A 20,237-nucleotide genomic window follows, 5' to 3' on the forward strand; every position below is an offset into this window, starting at 1 on the left:
TTTCACTGCTGTTACTTTGAGTCAGGAAATCATTTTTATCAGACATTTTTGGTTGAAAGGAGCACAAACATAGACTGTTTCTTGTCTTTCTTGTTCCCCACACCTCCTTTCCCTCCTATTTCTCATCCCTGTTTTCTTCTCTCTTTTCCTCCTCTTCCCCCCAACTCCTTTTTTTAAATCATGCATCACAGACCACAAGGCCCCTTCAGCACAAATTTTCAACTTCTTTGTTCATTTCTCCTTCATTCCCACCTACCTCCTCTCTAATCTCTAGTCCAGATTCAGTGAGTTTGTTTGACTGATTTACCTAATTATTAGTTGTGGTAGGAAGAACAATGTACTCGCCTCCTCAAAGATGTCCACATCCTAATTGCTAGAACATGTGACTATGTTATATTATATGGCAAAGGGGACTTCGCAAATTTAATTAATTTAAGGATCTTGAGATGGGGAGATTTTCCTTTCCTGGGTTATCTCGGCAAGTCCAGGGTAAGTCACAAGGGCCTTTATTAGGGAAGGAGGAAGGCTGGAAAGTCCCAGCCAGAGAAGGAGAGGTGGAAACAGATGGTTGGACTGACAGGGGACCGCCAGCCAAGGAATTGAGGCAATCACCAGAAGTTGGAGCTGGCAATGAAACAGTTTCTCCTATAGAGCCTGCACCGAAGGAAAAATAATAATAATAAAAAAGATATTTTTTTAAAAAGGCACAGCCCTACCAAATCTTTTTTAGACATCTGACTTCCAGATGTGCAAGATAAAAAATAAGTTTCTCTGAGCCACTGAAGTTTTGGTATTTTGTTAAAGCAGCGGTAGGATGCTAACACAACAGCGTCCCTAATTCTCAGGCCACCTCAAAGATCATCCTCAAGTTAAGAACAGACTAAGGGTCCACCCTCTGATCCAGCAAGTCATCACCTCTGCGCTGTCTCCAGAATGAACATCAGTTCCTTGACATAACTTAAAATGTCCACCAATGACCGCCTCCCTGATACAGTCCTCTATCCCCTCACCCTTCTCTTTAAATAGGTAGACTAAATCTTTTATTCTCCCCAAGATAGTGTCACACAGCTATATTTGTTTACTTGGAATGTTCCCCTCCCTACTGAAATCCTATTCAACTTGCAAAGTTCATCCATATTGACTTTGTTCTCCTCCATGTTAATTTACCATGAACAAGGCATCAGTCTGCACAATTAACGTTAATCTATACCAACTCTATATAAAAGTATATTGACAACTAAAATGGAACAAGAAAGTTTATGGTCAAATTCATAGGTATATTAAATAATTATTAAACAAAGATATTAGATCATTTTATTTCATTTGTCAGGACTAAGTTCTGTTTGTTAGTCTAATAAAATACATCGTTCCAAATAAATATTCCAATTATTCTAGATATAATTCCAAAATTTATTTTTTAAAAACTAGATACATAGAAGAGATGAAATTGTTCCCCAAGAAAGATTGAAGTGCATTTTATTTTCTCACTTCAAAAAGCAAAGAAACAAAACCTCAGAAGTTTGATCTTGTAAGCTATCTCAAAGGGGAAAAAAAGGAGAAATGCTTCATACTTTATGACATATTTGACAAACTGGGAATAAACACCTGGTAACATAATAAAAGGCAGATGCTAGGGGACTAGGTTGGCTCTTAATCATGTGGAATTAAGCTCGTTGACTTCCCGGAATGCCCAAGAGAGCGGATGCACATAAATCACATTGGCATGAGATGGAAACACCCCACTAGAACATCTCACTCCTATTCAGTTCAATCTGACTTTCTTTACGTACTAGCATAATTTTGTTCACTTAAAGAAATAATGATCCAGAAATAACAAACACAAAGATTAGAACCTATACAACTCGTATCTTCTTTTTTTTTACATAAAGGAAAACAAAAATGTTTTTAAGAAACATTTCCTAATGGTTACAAGTCCTCACAGCCATAGTATTAGACATATAATAAACACTCAAATACTTATTCAAAAATAGGACATTTTCCCTAATGGATAAACTAAATTATTCTTCTAACGATTCAAATCTTTTGCTTCTTGTCCTCTTCAACAGAAACAATAAACACAAACACTAGAATCTAAACTCCCTTTATTGTTTATAAATTATTTGGGCTCAGAGTTATGAGTTTGGAAACAGCTCTTGGGAGACTTGCCTCCCTCGTGGTGTCAGGAGGAACTGCATCTATATGACGTGACACAAACAGGTCTCCATCATCACGTTCTACAATGAAGAGAATACAAACCCCTTGTGGTACCCCTTTAACCCTCCAATAGCTGGCTTCTTTAGGTAGCTGATATGTATCTTAAATAACTTCTAGAATAAGAAGTACTCTTTCATTTATGTAATATAGCCACTTATTTTTCTCAATATGCCCCAATAACTATAAAAACTTTTTTTATACTGAAGTCACTTGCTTATTTATCATATATCAGTTATCATGAACAACACCCTTTTCATGGTGGTCTGTATTGAACAATATAATTAAATGCAAAAAATCTGCATAATGACAGTACTTCTTTAAATCAACAGTAAATGTAGTAAAATTCAACACAGTAGTACTTAAAGAATCATTTTCCTTTCCTTCTAACAGATTTTGAAATGCATTTCAAGTTCATGAAAGCACTAATGATTTGCAAAGGTTCACTGTTTTCATATAAGCCCTTAGCATCCTTAGATACTGCTTATTCTTAGTTTATATCTTTTGCCTCATATTATACATTATACTAATTTCTATTTATGAAAAAATCTTTTCTTAAATGCCTATTTTATTTTACCTTTATTTTTCTAATACTGTGCTGTTTCATAGCATCCTCACTGATGTAACCCAGCCTGAACATTAACGCCACTCACTCATTCATTCATATAATCATTATATCATTAAGAAATTTCACTGAACCCTGACTCTGAAATGCACATCATACTTGGTACTGTAGAAGTTATAAGCCTATATAAACCAGGGTCCCTGCATTCACCATCTTATATTCTAGGGATGCATACAAGAGCAAAGAGAAACAGACAAAATGTCTTGATTCCTTTCTCCTCCCTCATCTCTACGTTTAGGTCCCTGTAGCTTCATTTCTAGTCAGTGTCCCAAAAATCACAACTCACACTTTGGTTCCCTGAAAGTACTATACTCATACTTTGTATATAAAAGTCCCTCAACAGTATATATTATTTACCTGCTTCTGAATCCTATTCCAAATTCTCTTAGTTACGCAAAACACAAAGAAATATTTAATAGCCATTATTAACTAGACCATACTATCCACTTGGAAAGACCCTGGGAAGACATGGCATTCCATGGACTTTAACCCTTCAAACAAAGTAATGACAATATTTTTAGTTTAAAAAGTTCTACCAAGACAATAGGGAAATATCCAAAATAGAATCTTCGATTTGCATGCAAATACACCGAAGAAAAAAAGAAGAACAAAGGAAGACTGGAAGAGAGGAAGAAGGGAAGAGGAGAGGCAGAGAGGTGGAGAAGAGAAAGAAGGAAGGAATAAAGGAAGGAGGGAGGGAGGGAGGGAGGAAAAAACCAACAAGAACATTAAACTAAACTTTTTCTAAACTGGTTAGGATACAAAGACTCTCCAAGCAACCATTGGCTTTACATGTGTTGTTTTGTACAAAATTCTACAAATGACAGCAACTCAAATGTTTACTTACTGAATTGTTACAATGATTCACACACTTGAGAATAGGTAATATTGATAGTCTTTGCCTTTTTCTTCAAGCGCTGCTTATAAAAACTAAGAACGAGGAATAAAACTGTTCCCACACAAAATCTATTTTGTAACAAAGACTTAATATCTGCTTTCATAAAGACCTTGATTCTCGATGTATGCAAAATTTTAGAACATTACCTGAGATATAAGAGTCAACAGATTCAATCCTTAACTGTTATAATCATATACATACCTGAAGTGATATTTAAAACAGAACATTATATAGTTTAATTTCCATTATTTCAATCAAGGATGTTATAATGATTTAACTGCCTTATTATATTTAATTTGTTTCTTAAATTAATAGTAATGGGGTTATAAATCAATGTGATAAAAATAATACAATTCCAGCTTGTGTATGAAGAGCTCCTATTGCTTTCAAATTAGTTCTGTTAATGAAAAACAAATACCTACTTCTAAATTTTAATGGACTGACCATATGTGTTTATCAGACGTAAACATTATACACTATTAACACGCCATAAAAATTTAACATTACTGTGTGCATTACAATTATATTTCATGTGCCCTTGGTTATTAAAATGTCTAGTTCTGGTTTTCTAGTGGTCACAATGAATTAAAGATAATATTCTAGTAAAATACATATGAAAAGCACTAGGTTCTAAATCAGGTTTAGTGAAGTTCCAAAACGATTTATTAAACTGAAAATAAAAAGAGAATTAAATGATAAGAAGAACAAGGATAAGTAGTCCTCTTGGTTAATATGTGAGATTGAACATCAAAAATTGATTTTTATTCCCCAGCCTTGTTGCCTCTGGTTTTATATGTGGGGCTGGGCATGAAGATTGAGCCATTAATCTCTTTAGGAGAAGATGCCAAGTGCACTCCTCTTCTACTTGATCTATGGAGATCAGTAATGACGCTCTGCAGTAAGTTACATGTCTGTTTCTCTAAACAAAGGTGCCAGGGGAACAGGCATCAGCTAAAATGAGTGCAAGCTATGCAAGTATATGAGTAATAGCATTTATTCCCAAACTGAACACTTAATATGCAAAAATCAAACAAATTTCCACCCAGCTCACCTTAACAAAGATGGTGCAGGAAGCTATCTTGATTAACGTTACACAGAAAAGTAAACAAACCAAACATGTCGCTAAATACCACTACTTGCCTTGTCATGTTTACATTTTGATATAGAAAACATAGAAGGTTTGGGAGGTACCAATTATCTATATGACAATCATGTTTGTAAATAGAAGAGAACAAGGTCTCAGAACTTCTGTCAAACTCCTAAGATAATTATGTCATTAAAATAAAAGGTTACATTTGAGACAGCTCACTGAGTTTTCTTAGGCCTTGGGAGCCAAAGGAGATGGGAATTCTTCAACTGTCCCACATTTCTAGCTGTACTCTCATGGTTCTCAAACATACAAAGTAAGTTTCAACTTCAAAGGTTTTCCCCCAAATTTGAGTTTCTATAGAATAGACCTGTCACAAACACTACTTGATGATGGAAGAAGTCACATTTGCATTTTGATAAATAACTCATAGATATGACAATACACAAAAAGAATGGAAAACAACAATTTTATGTAATCAAATATAATAACATGAAAAGTAAAAATTTTAATATATAATCCATATTTCTATTTTAGTTTGTGTTATAATATTTATACAGATGAGCATTTCTCTTCTATGTTGCCGATATTTCAAAAATCCATGCTAAGTAATTTTAATGTAAATTACTAGTCTAGAAAATATCACTGTTGTAGAATTTATCAGCTTTCATCACAATTGATTCATTTCCCTTTTTACCTTCCCATGAATATGCTCAACTTTCCTTGCAAGCAGCAAAGGAATTAGAATATCTGCTATTAGCCGGTAATCCATTCCAATTACCAAAAAAAAAACCCCAAAACAACAACTCAACACAACACTATATCATAATCCTGCCCTCAGGCTTCCTCTCATTCAAAAATACCCACCAGGAGGAACAGATACAATAATATGTAAACATAGAAACACTACTTTTTTCACATTGCCTACAATCATGTCAGTGGCAGATACAACAGCTACACAACAACCAGAAAGTTCTAGAGCCAATAGCCTCAGTAAAATTCCCTTTGACCTCAACCTTGCACCATCTCCTTGTACATACACAAAGTACTGTGCAATCCCTCCCCAGACTTACTCAGGAAAGCAGACTTGCTCTTTACATCCCTTGCACGTGGCCTTTTTCATTATATAATCAGTGCGAGTTCAAAGCCTCTTAACCTAAGGGGCTAAGCGTGGCTGCTGCAGCACCATCTCCGCCCTCTCATTCCCTCGGCTTTCTGAATTCCAGTTACTTTTGTGCGTGTCATTCTTGATATCCCAACACTCCACAGTCGTTTTCTTACATAGTACCTCCTCTTTTTTCCCCGCTGTCTCTAGAACTCACAGATGACATGTCCTGGGTCGAGCAACTAAACACAGTAATTTCTTCTTCCACTATATCCGAAAGCTCTAGCTTCAAGTAATCTGTAACCCCACATAAAACCTGAGTAGAGCATGCCTTTCTACTCTCAGTAACTTATTAGACAGGATGCAACTTCACATTGATAACAGTATTTATTCAGTTGCCTTGTACACTTCGCTAACTGAAAATATCAACAGTCAACTAAAACCCAAGATTCCTGATAACATGTAAAGTTTCCCGTTAAGTTTCAACATTATTCCATTTAGCAGCCCCTTTCATATTACCATTCTGCTTTACCTCTGTATTTCCTACCAACATATTACGATGTTTCCCCATGACATTTGCTTTAATAACTCTAGTGCTTTCTTTAATTACTTGTAAAATAATTCAACAACTCAACTTAAGTACAACCCTAAGAAGAGTCTGATAAGCACAGGGAATACTGAAAGAGTAACAGTAAAAGTTAACATGAAAAATTGATGATATTACCATGTAAAAATTAAAATGGCACTCTTTCTAAAAAAATGTTGCAAATGATGTAATTAAATGAAATGTAACTGCAAGCTTTTGGTATTGAATCAATTCCAATTCATAGTAATTAATGAAATAAGCTGCCTTTTTTACAACCTATTTCTACCTAATTCCCTATGAGTATGCTCTACTCATTTGAAGAGATACCGACAATATTTCCACAATACAGATACCCATTAATTCCCACTCCCTCCATAAATGACGCATGTGCAAATATAACACCATTACTTCACGCCGTAAAAATGAGAAAAAAGGAAAGAACACTGCTTACCAGAGCCTCTTTTGGTCACAACCTTCAAACTCTGAGTAAAAGTAGCATATAAGAGAATCAAGTGCGGAATTGGAGCTTTCATCTTTCAGCTCTTAAAGGCTGTTCCCTAAAGTAAACATAAAAAAGAAAAATATGCATTTTTTAAAATACATGTCAATATTATAAGATTTTTCTTAGACTTCTGATCATGCACAATTGGGGCAATGAATTCCACAAAAGAGAAGACTAGGAACAGGATGTGTGTTTTATATTTTCCCATATGCTATGGTCCCTGAGTTAAATAAAAACCATTAATTCCAAATTTATGTCTCTACAGGCCCCCAAAATATTTTTAAATCTTACAGTCACTAAAGGTTTAAAATTTCTCTTTATTTACAGGATCTAATTGTATTAGTAAGTAGAAGCCGTCGCTGGTTGTGGTTCAGTGCATTGAATGCTGGCTTGCGAACCCAAAGGTCAATGGTTCAATTCCCAGTCAGGGACATGCCTGGGTGGCAGGCCAGGTCCCCAGCAGGGGGTGCGCGAGAGGCACCGGCACATTGATGTTTCCCTCTCTTTCTCCCTCCCTTCTGCTCTCTCTCTCTTAAAAAAAAAAAAAAAAGCAAAGCCTAATTGTATTAATAAGTGGAACTGATCCCTTCAAAAATACTACTTCACTATTTTTAATAGAAATTGCCAAACATTGACATTTTAATGTTCCATGTTGCAATAGAATATAGTTTTCTTAAGCATCGCTCTTTCCAATTGAGAAGAAATTATAAAGTCTCTGCCTCTAAAGACTTATTTATAATTTTACAATTCTCTATCCAAAAACAAAAAACCTCTAAAACATGCTTCAAGAGAATTTAAGACTGGGGCTCTATTGAAAGAAAGTCCACTGTCTATGAAAGCCACTGGGAGATACATCATTCTTCCCATAACAGGGCTCTCACAAAGATACTAGAAGGGACACTAGCCTAGTGTTTGGATTTCAAAAGGGGAAAATTTTCATTTGAAATTCACTGAAATGGGCATTGTCCTCCTCAGAAAATCATCACTCTCTATTTGTTGTAAGACTGAGATAGTAGAGCTGAAAGAACAACTTTCGGAAAGTAGCACACAGTCAGACCGCAGTTCAGACATACTGTCAATCCATGACAACACAAGCTTCTTTGCAAGATAGTTGAGGACTTACTGTATTCTGCTTTCCATCACTGTGGCTTTATTAAAGATGAGGAAGCTGAAATGGTGATTTGAAAGTCACTTTTTTTTTTTTTTGGCTCTCCTAGAGCCTCAGATACTTCTGAATATTTTTAAATACTTAATACATTCACATTAATAAAAGTCTGCTGAAACACATTTTAATTCACAAAACAAAATCCATTCACTTGCAGCCGTGTTACCATCATCATTTTAGTCAGAAAGTTAGTGATTTTTTTGAAATACGCATTGAGAATAAGCTATTTTAATTCCAGCTGCTGAAAATGATAGCCCATTTCAGTTCCTTAACCAAGGACCTTGAGTTCCCCTAAAGATATAAATGAAAACTGGTCCGAAAAGCCGACTCATCAGCGGCATCTGACGAACTGCCACACTCAAGTGCAAGCCTGAGTCATACGTTTCTAAAACTCGAATCCCATTTCCCAGCCACGGCGCTAACTGGAGCTGCAAGAAATCTTTGAGTTGATATCCTCAGCCTTCAAGTTAGCAGTGAGAATGTTTAATCAGGGCTGCCCAAGAAACTCCAGGATCCAACTATACACTGCAGTACCTTCCAGTTTAACTCTCTTATTACTTTACCCTTGTTCAAAATTCTATTTCCTTACTCATTTCATTTCTATAATGCATACAAAGCTAGTTTCTGGGTCCATTTCTTAAAATAAAATCGGTTTGGAATGCATCAGTTTGGTAACATGAAGATCCTTAACTGGATCTCATGAAGTTTTGTGTATCAGAGAAAACAAAAAAGAATTACATAGCATTTCACAGATTTAATGCTTTGGGTCAACCTACAATGATCTTCACAAACCTCTTTGAGGTAACTTATTGTATTTTATATTGAAAGACAGATTAAATATGTTTAGTCATAGACATCTAAGCTTTGTTGTACTTGATGTATAATTAAAATTCTTACCCAGAACACAATGCGAACTATAAATGAGCACTTACTGAGAGATTCCTATGTGTTTTATTGTAACATAGTAGTTCACGCTATCAATGACCTGATTTCAAAAACCTATCAGTTCTGGGTGAATGAACCTAAAAGGACTTGCCTGTTTTCCATTAAGAATACCATGTGGCTTCACATAAACCACTATTATAATCTTATGCAAAATGAGCATATTACAGTGGTTACAAGCAATTAGTCTGTCTGGGTTCTTAACCCAGTTTTGCCACCCATGACCTGTGTGACTTTGGGCAAATAACTAGCTCCTTCATTTGCAAAAGAGGTATAGCATCGTGCCTGGAACAGCACCAGCACCTAGAACAAACGAACAAAATGAAAGCTGCCGTTATTGTTTCTATTACAGGTGACTGCTGTTGCCATTATCATTATTATTATTATTTACATTATCATAGACTCGACTCGCATCCTCTCACCTGTGAATCTTTGTGCATATACCAGCTTTCTTTACCTCCTACCTCGCCCTATTATCTCACCTGTTTAATTATATGTCTTTCTATTTTACCAGACTTGAATTCCCTCCAGGATAAATGTGTGTTTTATTCGTCTTTTTATACCCAATGCTCAATAAATGTTAGCTGAAAAAAAATGAATGAATTAAAGACTGACTGTGGCTGCTATTACACGTGGCTGAATTCTGGCATTCAAACTCATCATTTGATAAACACTTATTAAACACATACTAGTTACAAGATGCTGTGCTACGGCGCAGTGGGGACAAAGAGACAATGTAATGCACTCTAATAAAGAAGGCTCACAGACCAATAAAGGAGACAAATGCTTACCTCCTTAATTAGACTGGCCCTATTGCCATATGGTGAGTGTAGTGTGCTGCAAGAGGAGAGGGAGCTATCATTAATTCTGCTCCAGGTTGGGTCTGGTGAAGTCATAGGAAAAGGCCTTCAGAAGAAGAGGCATTTCAGCTAGGTCATGAAGGAGAGGCTTTCTAACAGAAAGAAAATCCTGGGTCTAAGGCAAAGGATGAGTGGGATTGTCAGTCTCGTAGGAGGAAGAGTGTCCGCCACCAAAGATGCCGTCTGAATTTCTGTATCCTGTATGTTCCTTTCCATGGCAAAGGGGCTTTACAGATGTGGCCTGAGTTACGGATTTTGAGATGGGAGATGATGATAACATTGTAATTGCAACTGAAATTAAAGACATAGATTAGGATAACAACAAAGAAGAAGGTATCAAGGACAAAGAGAAGAAGGCTTTACACTTACAAATCTGGAGCCTACAAGTATTTATGAAGACAGGCAAAGGGAATCAAATGGGGAAAAAGTGAGAAAAGCAGACATTAAAGGGAATGTGAATCAGGAAGGAGTCAAGTCAATGGAGGAAGCAAGGATTTTTAAGGACACAATCAATAGAGTTTATGTATTGTAAGGATTAAAAAGACAACTGCTTTAGAATTAAGATGCTGCTGGTGATATTGACCAGTCTTTTAATTAGACAAATAGGGGCACAATCAGAAAATTTAAAGAGGCAAATAAAGCTTCTTTTGCTTGTTTCTGAGTGGTAAGTACATTTGGAAGTGAAATGTAGGGAATCTGTGCTCATTTATTTTATTCCATTTACATCATAAAACAGAGAACTGGTTTTAGAATGAGAATAAACTGAATTAAGAGCCTTAGTCTGTGTTATGTTAGGCAAGCTACTTCATCTCTGTAAATCCCAGTTTTCCCATCCACATAGCATGAACATCAGTAAGTGCCATATTTATTTCATTTTCGTTTATTTCACTTCTGGCATATTTCCCTCCCACACATTCTGATGTAGTAAATGCCTATTTTAAAGTTTTACAACCTTTAAATAAAATAATTATGTTTGTGGTGTCTACCACAGTATTTGACAGCATTTAAGTGTACACATCTTTTTAACGCTAGCTCTTTTCCTATTCTCCTTTCTTTCCATTCCTGGCTGGTATGTAATAACTATTTAGGCTCAAAGATTAATCCATTACATTGTATTTAATCCTTAGAGATTTTACATTAGTAAACTCAAGATTATATCAATCATTTTCTTCAATCTAATCAAAAAAATAATTAAAGTATCCATTTATGCATGAAACAAAGTATTTTGCACAATTTACATAAAGCAATGCATGTTAAAGTTGTGGAATGGATTCCCTAGGGGGAAAATAAACAGAGGCTCTTACAGATTTTGCAACTAAAAAAAGTTACCCAAAAAGCACTATATTTAACATTAGTCCCAGGGAACCTTATTTCTTACAAACATGCCCATGTCTGAATTTCTGGATCCTGTGAATATACTACCTTACATAGCAAAGGGACTTTGCAGATGTGGTTTAAGTTAAGGGTTTAAAGGTAGGAGGTTATGATTTGCATGATCCCAATGTGATCACATCCATCCTTTTAAAAGGGCAGTAACAGAGTCAGTTTCACAGAGACAAATGTAAGCATGAAAGCGAAGGTCAGTGACTTTATGAAATGACAACAATTATCTTGAGGAAAATCAACCATTCACAAATTACAAAGATATGTATACATTTCTCTGAAAACATTTTGGAGTACCTATCATGTTTCAAATGCTGCTCTAAGTACTAGGGATACAAAAATTATTAGGAATGGTCACAGTGGCCAAGGATCACATGGAAAAGAGACATGCAAATCAACTATGAGAGCAACAGGACAGGTGATATTCAGAGAAGAATTCCCGAGTCTCCGGTAAGTGCTCGGTGCCGCCTAGAGAAGCCATTAATACATTTTCAGAGGGTACCATATAGGCTGACTTTGTTGAAAACTGATGGGCAGCAGACTACAGACAGAGGAGAACAGAAAGAGTACATGATGCATTTGAAAAATCACTAGTGAAAGTAAGATTACATACCTGGCAATCTATTCAGTAGGGAGGGGTGTATGATTAGATCATCAAAAATAAGGTTTAAGTCACTGGAGTGATTTTCTACAAATTTTTCCAGACACAGTTATGGTTTTTTCATTTTTTGTTTAACACAATGTTAACCAGCAGATGGTTCATTCCTATATAGTCTGACTGGCAAAGGGACATTAATGTTCCAGATTCTTAAAACTACATTAATTGATTTTAAGACAGTTAACCAATGAATGTTCAGAGATTTAGAAAGTATTTTTTGAAGTTTAAAGAAGAAGTTACACTAAGCTACCTTTGGTTAGCTTTTTGTATTCTCGTGAGTGCTTAGCATCATGGACTTTTAATCAGAAACCATGTGAACGACAATATAAAGCAGCTTTGGTCATCATGTTCTCGGTTATAATATAAATTATATTTATAAATATATAAATATAATTTATATTTATATAAATATAAATATTTAACTGCCCTTCGAGGCAGTTAAATAAGAGATCAGTGGAATTGCAAGAATGCACGCAAAAAGTCTATTTCCATAACATCATCATCGATAAGGACTAAACAGATTTGGAGACACTGGGCTTTTCTCTCAGCTTTGGAACTACCTACCCGTCTGAGGGGAACAATAGCTGGGAGAAAGATTCCTAGAAAAAGTCTTCAAAATCCACGTCATTTGAAATTTCTGCAGTCATCTCTTTCAAAGTCTAGAGTCTCTTTGGGCCACCAGCTACAGCTTAGAAAAGCCCTGGCACTAGGTCCTGATGTCTGCAAAGACAGACCTTTAGACATGGACAATAAAGGAGGTGAAGTGCATACATTCAGGACTGAAACTAGCCGTGTTTAAAGCCCGGCTCAACTTCTCGCCAGCTGAGTGAACTTGGAAAACGTAATAATATGTAATATCTTCTACCTCTATCCTCTCATCTGTAAAGTGGGCAGGGAAACAGTCTTACCCTCAGAGGATTACTGCAAAATCCAAATACAATAACGGAAGATTAGCAGTAAACATTGGTGTTTGGTTGGCTGCTTATTCCCCCTGATTGTTATAAGCCACTGAATATTTCCAGGGCTGTGCTGATAACTACAGCCTTAACTGAATTAACTATATGTAATACTTCCACACTGAAGTTACTGGGAAGTATTGAGGAAATGGAAATATTCCATACACTGCCAGAAAATTCTATAAAACTCAACATAACTCATATGTATGTGGCAACAAGAGAAAATCTGGTAAATGGATAAACCTGAGGAGCTAAAATGGAAAGTGCACTGCACACCGGAGTAGAGAGCATAAATAAAAACACCACACAGTTTCCATCTGCCACTTTTCTAATTCACCTTTCTTACGCTTTTTATATTCCTCGTGCTTTCCACTGCGATTCAGCTGCAAAAGCTCATACCAAAGATATTTTGGGGGTTCCGAAGTCAGCAGATTGGATGAGGCAAGTGGCAAATCCAGGGAGGAAAAGCAAATACATTCCCATCCTTGCTCCCGTGGGCTGCAAACATGATCCTAGCTGAGCGGATCTGCCCTCCTCTGTGAGTTCTTCCTGCCAACATATTCAACGGGGAGTTGCATAAACCTGCCCCTTATCACATTTCCCTATGTTTAAAATTCAATGTGTCGAAGAAACATGCTGCAACTCTCAAGAAAAAGTGGCTTTATGTTCATTAGAATTCCAATATTCGATGTGTTACAGGCGGCAATAAGTCTGTAAAAGTTTTATTTTTCCAGTTAAACTCAATACCCCCACAACCATCACAACTTCTGAGGGAAGTAGGAGAGCAGCGGAAAAGCTCAGGCAGGCTGTGGTCCTCGCCCTCAGCCACATCCGGGAAGCACCTGGGGAGCGTTCGCAGAGGCTGATGACCCAGGTGATGCCAAACCGCTGATCCATGGACCGCACTTCGAGAAACAAAGGTCTGAATAATAGCAGTTTTTCAAGTTCCCCATCACAGGATTTCTTAAGCCCAGTGCCATTACTGTTTTGGGCCAGACCATTTTTCATGGCGGAGACTTGTCCTGTGCGTTGTAGAATAGTTAGTGGTACCCATGGCACCTCTACTCATTAGATGCCAGGGGAACTTTCCCCAAGGCACTGCCAAGTGACCTCTGGCACAACTGATACCTCAATATCACAAGTTGAATCACTAGTTAAAATACTTAGCTCTATCACACAGAAAAATTAGTACTGAGGCCGTGAAACACAGCTAAGCTGGTTATCTTTTATAAAGGCACTTAGTACTCATCCCTGGGTACTCAGTGAGAACATGATGACCAAAGCTGCCAGAAAAAGAAATATAAGCATTTACCTGTCCTACGTGTCAATAGAGCAATAGAATTCTCTTATAAAGGAAACAAAAAACAATGTAAAGCTTTGTACTTCTTATTCAATAACTGCTCAAAGTTAAAAAACATTGAATGCACTTCTATGAGAAAGAAGAACGGCCCCTGAAGATACCCATACCCTAATCCCCAAGATCATTGAATATGTTACCTTGCAGGGGAAAAGGGACTTTGCAGACATGATTCATTTAAGCATCCTGACATGGGGAGGCTATCCTGGCTTCCAAGGTGGGTGCAATCTAATCACAAGCATCCTTACGATGGGGTGATGAGAGTATTAAAGTTAGAGAGAAGGCCATGTGAAAAGGGAAGCGGAGATTTGAGTGTCGCAGCCATTAGCCAAGGAATGTCAGCAACCACTTGCAACTGGAAGAGTAGAGGGATGTATTTTCCCCTGGGGGCCCCTAGAATATGCAGCGCTGAGGATACCTTGAACGTAGCACCATAAACCTCATTTCATACTTGTTATCTTCACAAATGAAGGAGAATAAATTTGCATTGTTTTGAACTACAGAGTTTGTGATCAATTGTTACCGCAGGAATAGGAAGCTACAACAATAATGCAAGAGCCAAAAACTTAAAGGGAATAGTCTAGTTTATCAATAACATTTGTAGATAATTGTGGTAATTATTTATACATTCATATTTGACTTAGCATATTCTGTTCTCAATGTTCATTAATAACAACTAGCAACCTTTGTTGAGCACATGTACCTAATACTTTTACAGAAACCATTTTGTTAATCTTTACAAATCTTCAGTCAAGTAGATACCACCATTTTCCATATAAATTACCTTTCCCAAGTCACACAGCTAGAAAATTAGTTGCTATGTCTTCTATGGGCAATATTAGAAATAGTCAATACTAAGTAAAACAGACTTAGCTCTGAGAACTCTGATGCAAATATAGGAACAAACAAAAACATATACAATCCCTATCCAGCGACACACTTCACACAGTGCTGTTATTCCTTTGCACAGCATGTGCTTAGAGAGTCTGTGCATGAACTGAAATTCTCTCCATGTGATATTTATGTGGTTTTCAACTAGGTATTTGCTACAATCACTCAACTCAAAGATTTTCACTATCCGAGGCTCCTGCTTCTTCATTGCAGGTGTTGCACTAACTCCTCAAAGACAATGTAAATTGCTTTATGCTTGTCTGATGTGATTGCTTCTTAACTTCCCAGCACTTAGCATATAGCTTTCCTTGCTCGGGGTTCCTCTAAGAATTGAATTCTAAGACTGAGTGTTTTTCCACCTACCACATCTAGAAACACTACACATAAATTCTCACCACCTCCACAAGTTCAGAAGATCAAAGATAAATCAGCATTTGGTATCAACTACTTCCCTGAATCTATTTAGCAGTTCTGTATATCATCTCCCTCTCCGAGGTTTCCTTGGGCACATATACTCCTTTGCCAACATATGCCACGTACTGTCCTAGATACTGGGGACATAACAGGAAACAAGGTAGTTCAAGACACTTCCTTGATCAAGCTTACTTCTCGCCAGGCAAAACACGAGAAGACAAGTAAGTAATATATTTCATTTAATGATAAATTTTGTGGGGAAAATGAAAGAGTGCTACAGGATAAAGAGTTATGTGATAAAGAAGTTACTGTTTTAATGTCTCCAAGATCTTGCCTATTTTAAATTGGGGCTTAAATCATGAGACAGAGGCGGTGACGTGTAGATATGGTTGCGGGGAGGGGAACATCCCAGGAAAAGGAAGAGCGTGCAAAGCCATGAGACCAGAAGGAATTCAGAATAATTGTATGACAGAAAGGTCAAAATGGCTGAAGCAGACTGGACAATAGGGAGAGTGGCACTAAAAAAAGGCTAAAGAACAGGCTGGGGTCAGTTCAAGCAGGGACTTGTATTTTATTTGTAGTGAAATTCATTGAAAGTTTAAAGAAAGGAACTGTTGTGGACTGAACTGTGTTACCCCAAAAGATACGTTGAACTTCTGACCCTAAATATCTATATATAGTCTTATTTGAGAACAAGGTCTTTGCAGATGTTACCAAGTTAAGATGAGGTCATACTGAATTAAAATAGACCCTAAATCTGATTACTGGTGTCCTTATAAGAAGGGACACATTGACAGGGAGGAAGGCCATGTTAACGATAGAGGCAGAGAGTGGAGTGCTGTATCTACAAGCCAAGAAAAGCCAAAGAATGCCAATAACCACAAGAAGCTAGAAAGAGGCGAGAAAGGATCATCCCTCAGCGGCTTCAGAGACTGCATGGCCCTGCCAATACCATGATTTTGAGCTTCTGTTCTCCAGAACAATGAGAGAATAAATTCCTGTTGTTTTAAGCCACCAGGTCTGAGGTAATTTGTTGCCGCAGCCCTAGGAAACTAAAACAGGTACTAATAGCATCATATGCATTATTTACAAGTTCACCTTGACTACTATGTTAAAAATGAACTGTAATGGAACAAAGATAGGAAAAGAGATACTAATTAGGGTGGTAGGTAATGCAGTACTTCAGACAAGATTTGATACTGGCACAGACCACAGCTTTAACAAACGGGATGACAGAAAATCCTCAGACCCGCACTACAATTTTGAAATAAGAGCAACAGGAGTTTTTAATATATTGGGTGTAGTCAGCGAGTAAGTATGAAATCAAAGGTCACTCCCAGGTTTGCCCTGAGAATGGAGATGTATTATGCTACCATTACCTGAGACAGGAAAAGCTGGGAGAATAACAAGTTTGAGAAGTTGTTAGGAGGATGTTACCCTTTTTGGATACTTTTAAATTTGAGATGCCTACAAAATGAGGAAATCCATTTGTTATCTTAGTATGGTAGCCTCTAACCTTTGTTATTCAGGACCTTATGCAGCCTCCTCCTTTTGACTGTGCAATGGACCTAGTGGCTTGCTAATAAGGCAAAATGGACTGGTTATCACTTCCAAGATTAAGTTACAAAAGACTGATTTCGGATTTGCTGGCATTCTCTTACTACTTACTCTGATAATGCCAGCTGCCATATTGTGAGCTGCCCTATGGAAAAGCCCGCATGGCCAGAAATGGAGGGTGGCCTCTGGCCAACAGTCACAGAAAAACTTGGTCCAACAACTTTTAAGAAACTGAATCCTGCCAACAACCATTGAGTGAGCTTGGAAGCAGATGCTGACCCAATCACACCTTGAGATGACGGCTGCCCCAGTGGACAGCCTCACAGACACAGACCCAAAAGGCCCGGCTAAGCCAGGCCCAGAATCCTAACCCCCAGAAACCAGGAGGTAATGTTCCATTTTAAGACATTAAGTTTTGAGTAGTTTTTTTTTACATAGCAACACATAACTAATACAGATGGGAAGATTAGGGGAGAAATCTGAGCTTTGGGCATATTGAAGTCATCAACATACAGATTTTATAAATAGGTGTGGTCGCCTATAAAAAGGCAGAGAGAGAAGAGCTCATGATTGAGGCCTTAAACTACAATCAAATAAGGCCAAACAGAAAAACACAAGTCAGCAGAGTTAACTAGGAATTCAAGAGGTAAGAGGAAAACCAAGAGAAACTATTTTGAGATAAAAGTTATGGCCAACTTGGTCAAATTATGCAAAGGGTCAGATAAAATGAGAACTAAAAATTGACCACTGGACTTGGTAACATAACTTTCATTTATAACCTTAACATAGCAACTTTGTGAGAAATGAAAACCTCATCAAATTTTGGTGAAGGAGAAAATGGAAGGTCAGAGAGCAAAGGTACTGAATACTGAAAATTCTTCCAGGACTTTTTCTGTGATACAAATAGAGCCATATAGCTCAAGGAAATGTTTGCTTAAGACGTGTGAATAGAAGCTGTATTTGCAGGCTCATGGGAATGTTCCTACATTGAGAGAGAAATTGGTGCTGTAGGAGAGCTGACAATTGAAGAAGCTCTCTTTGGGAGAGTATTTGAAAACATAAATGTGGGGCTGGCTTTAGATAGTACCAGACAGATTTTATCTACTCTAAGTAGAGGGAGGAGTAGGCTGGTGAGAGAAATGTGAACTTGTTCTTCCCCATTGCATCAATTAACAAAAAGAAATTAAGTAGGAAGAAAGGTAAGCTGAGTGTTTCACAGCTGATTGCAAAAGGTGTGAAAAGAGAGTAGGAAGTTTAAAGACAGGGAGAATGGACAAAATAGTATCTTACAGTGTGGTAGAGTAAATGTTCTAGAGAAGGATAAGGACTGTATAACACTGTTACATGTCCAAAGGGGCTATGTGATCATAAAGATGAAGTCAGAAAGGTACTGCGGTTTACCTCACCAATGCTCAGCAACTTGGGTGAAGGCAGGAAGCAGGCGGATAGTTGGATTTAACTCAGTTTGGAGTTGTTTCGAAGTGAATATGATAGGAATATAGAGACACAAGGTTTTAAGAGTTTAGCAGGTTATAATAGTGTTGGACCATGAAACCGCACCAATAAATTGTTGATGTATAGGATGTCCATGCCAGAACCATATTTTTTTCTAATAGTTTAGACCTGCCAATATAATGCCATGCTAATTGAAAGCTAACTTGTTCAAGTAGTCCCATAGAGCGGTTTCGTGATAATGATTAAGAAGCAGACACACATAATTTGACAGATTGAAAAGATCCAGTTCCCTTTAGCTGCCTGTGTTTTAATTCCCCAGGTAATATATACAATGCTTGCACTTAAGAAAAAAAAATGCATTCAGATGCGGTCTAAATACTCTCATACTGCCTGCTTGGAAGCTAGTCTACTATTCTATATATGTTAACTTCAATGCAAGCTCTGGACTTGACATTGCCATGTAACAGGATTTACAACTTGTCCTTGGAAAAATAGACACAAATTTAAATTCCAGTAGATATTATTGCAATCATGCCAGCAGAAAACCTAATTTTGGGAAACCTATGGGCTTCAAAGAAAATAGACCCAAAAGTAGTGTCTTGTCAAAATCACGCAGAGACCACGTCATTAACTATTTACTAGACAAAATCTGTACTGGAAATGTGGTAGGGGGTGACATGTTGACAAACCACACTGATATTATCATCCTAAACAGCAGGATCTCATCTTCCCTGTTGAGGTCATTTCTCAATGGCCTCCATCTTTCTTCTGTTTTCCAGCTACCAGCTGCAGATAACAAAATGCAGTGAGCCAAAGGAGTAGAAGGTTCTCTTAATCCACAGCTGTCAGTGCCATTAAAACCATTGCTTCTTCACCGAGTATTTAACTTTTACCTTCTGTAACAATTCTTTCTAAAAACTAAACTATGTTTCAGAAGCAATATTCAACCCTTTAAAATGTCCAATGACCTACACTGACCTACATGAATTTGATTATTTGAAAATGGTACACATAGTTAACTATGGCTTTTTAAAAATCTTATTTATCTAATAGAAAAACCTTTCTCAACATCAAACCTGAACAGGAAATGTTACAAGATGCCCTAGGAAGGCTTTTTCCAAGATTATTCTACCAACACGGGCCCCACCCTTGCTCCTAAAAGTTCCTTCACTAAAAAAGGACAAGTTTGGGAGAATTCCAAATCTTCTGTACTCTGATACACAAACTGTGTTCCATCCCATTCTTGTTTTTCAGGCCACTTCACTTACAAATGTAATTCATGGTGACTGACACTCCCACTGAAATTTGTCTGCAACTAATATATTCTAGCAGCTACTATCATGCATTCCCTCTCTTCTATTTACTCAGTTTGACTTTCTCCCCTAAAGACATGGCTTGTTAGAAATATGCTGGGTTGACTATTTTCCTGCCAAAAACTGCAGATTCTAATTAAATAACTCACAGAAAAGCAGTCATAACAAAAAAAGACTAAATTACAAAGCCTTGGGAATGCAATCTTTTTCCAAGCAGGGAAGGACAGTGGGGCTGGCATAAACTTCCGCTGGCCTTTAGGAAGGGACAGAGC

The 20,237-nt window shown here is 37.2% G+C and overlaps 1 protein-coding gene across 1 annotated transcript in view; it reads right to left on the reverse strand.

The window, feature by feature from the left end:
- Positions 1-20,237, reverse strand: part of IL1RAPL1 (interleukin 1 receptor accessory protein like 1) — a 1,150,627-nt gene that overhangs the window by 1,006,212 nt on the left and 124,178 nt on the right. Inside the window, exon 2 of the mRNA XM_054566585.1 lies at positions 6,964-7,069. Within this exon, the coding sequence (XP_054422560.1) occupies positions 6,964-7,045 (82 nt within the window). The 5' untranslated portion in view covers positions 7,046-7,069. The remainder of the gene's footprint in view (positions 1-6,963; positions 7,070-20,237) is intronic.

Source organism: Pteronotus mesoamericanus, unplaced genomic scaffold, assembly GCF_021234165.1.
Source record: "Pteronotus mesoamericanus isolate MK-2021 breed Mesoamerican mustached bat unplaced genomic scaffold, CSHL_Meso_final contig_173, whole genome shotgun sequence".
Lineage (NCBI taxonomy): Eukaryota > Metazoa > Chordata > Mammalia > Chiroptera > Mormoopidae > Pteronotus > Pteronotus mesoamericanus.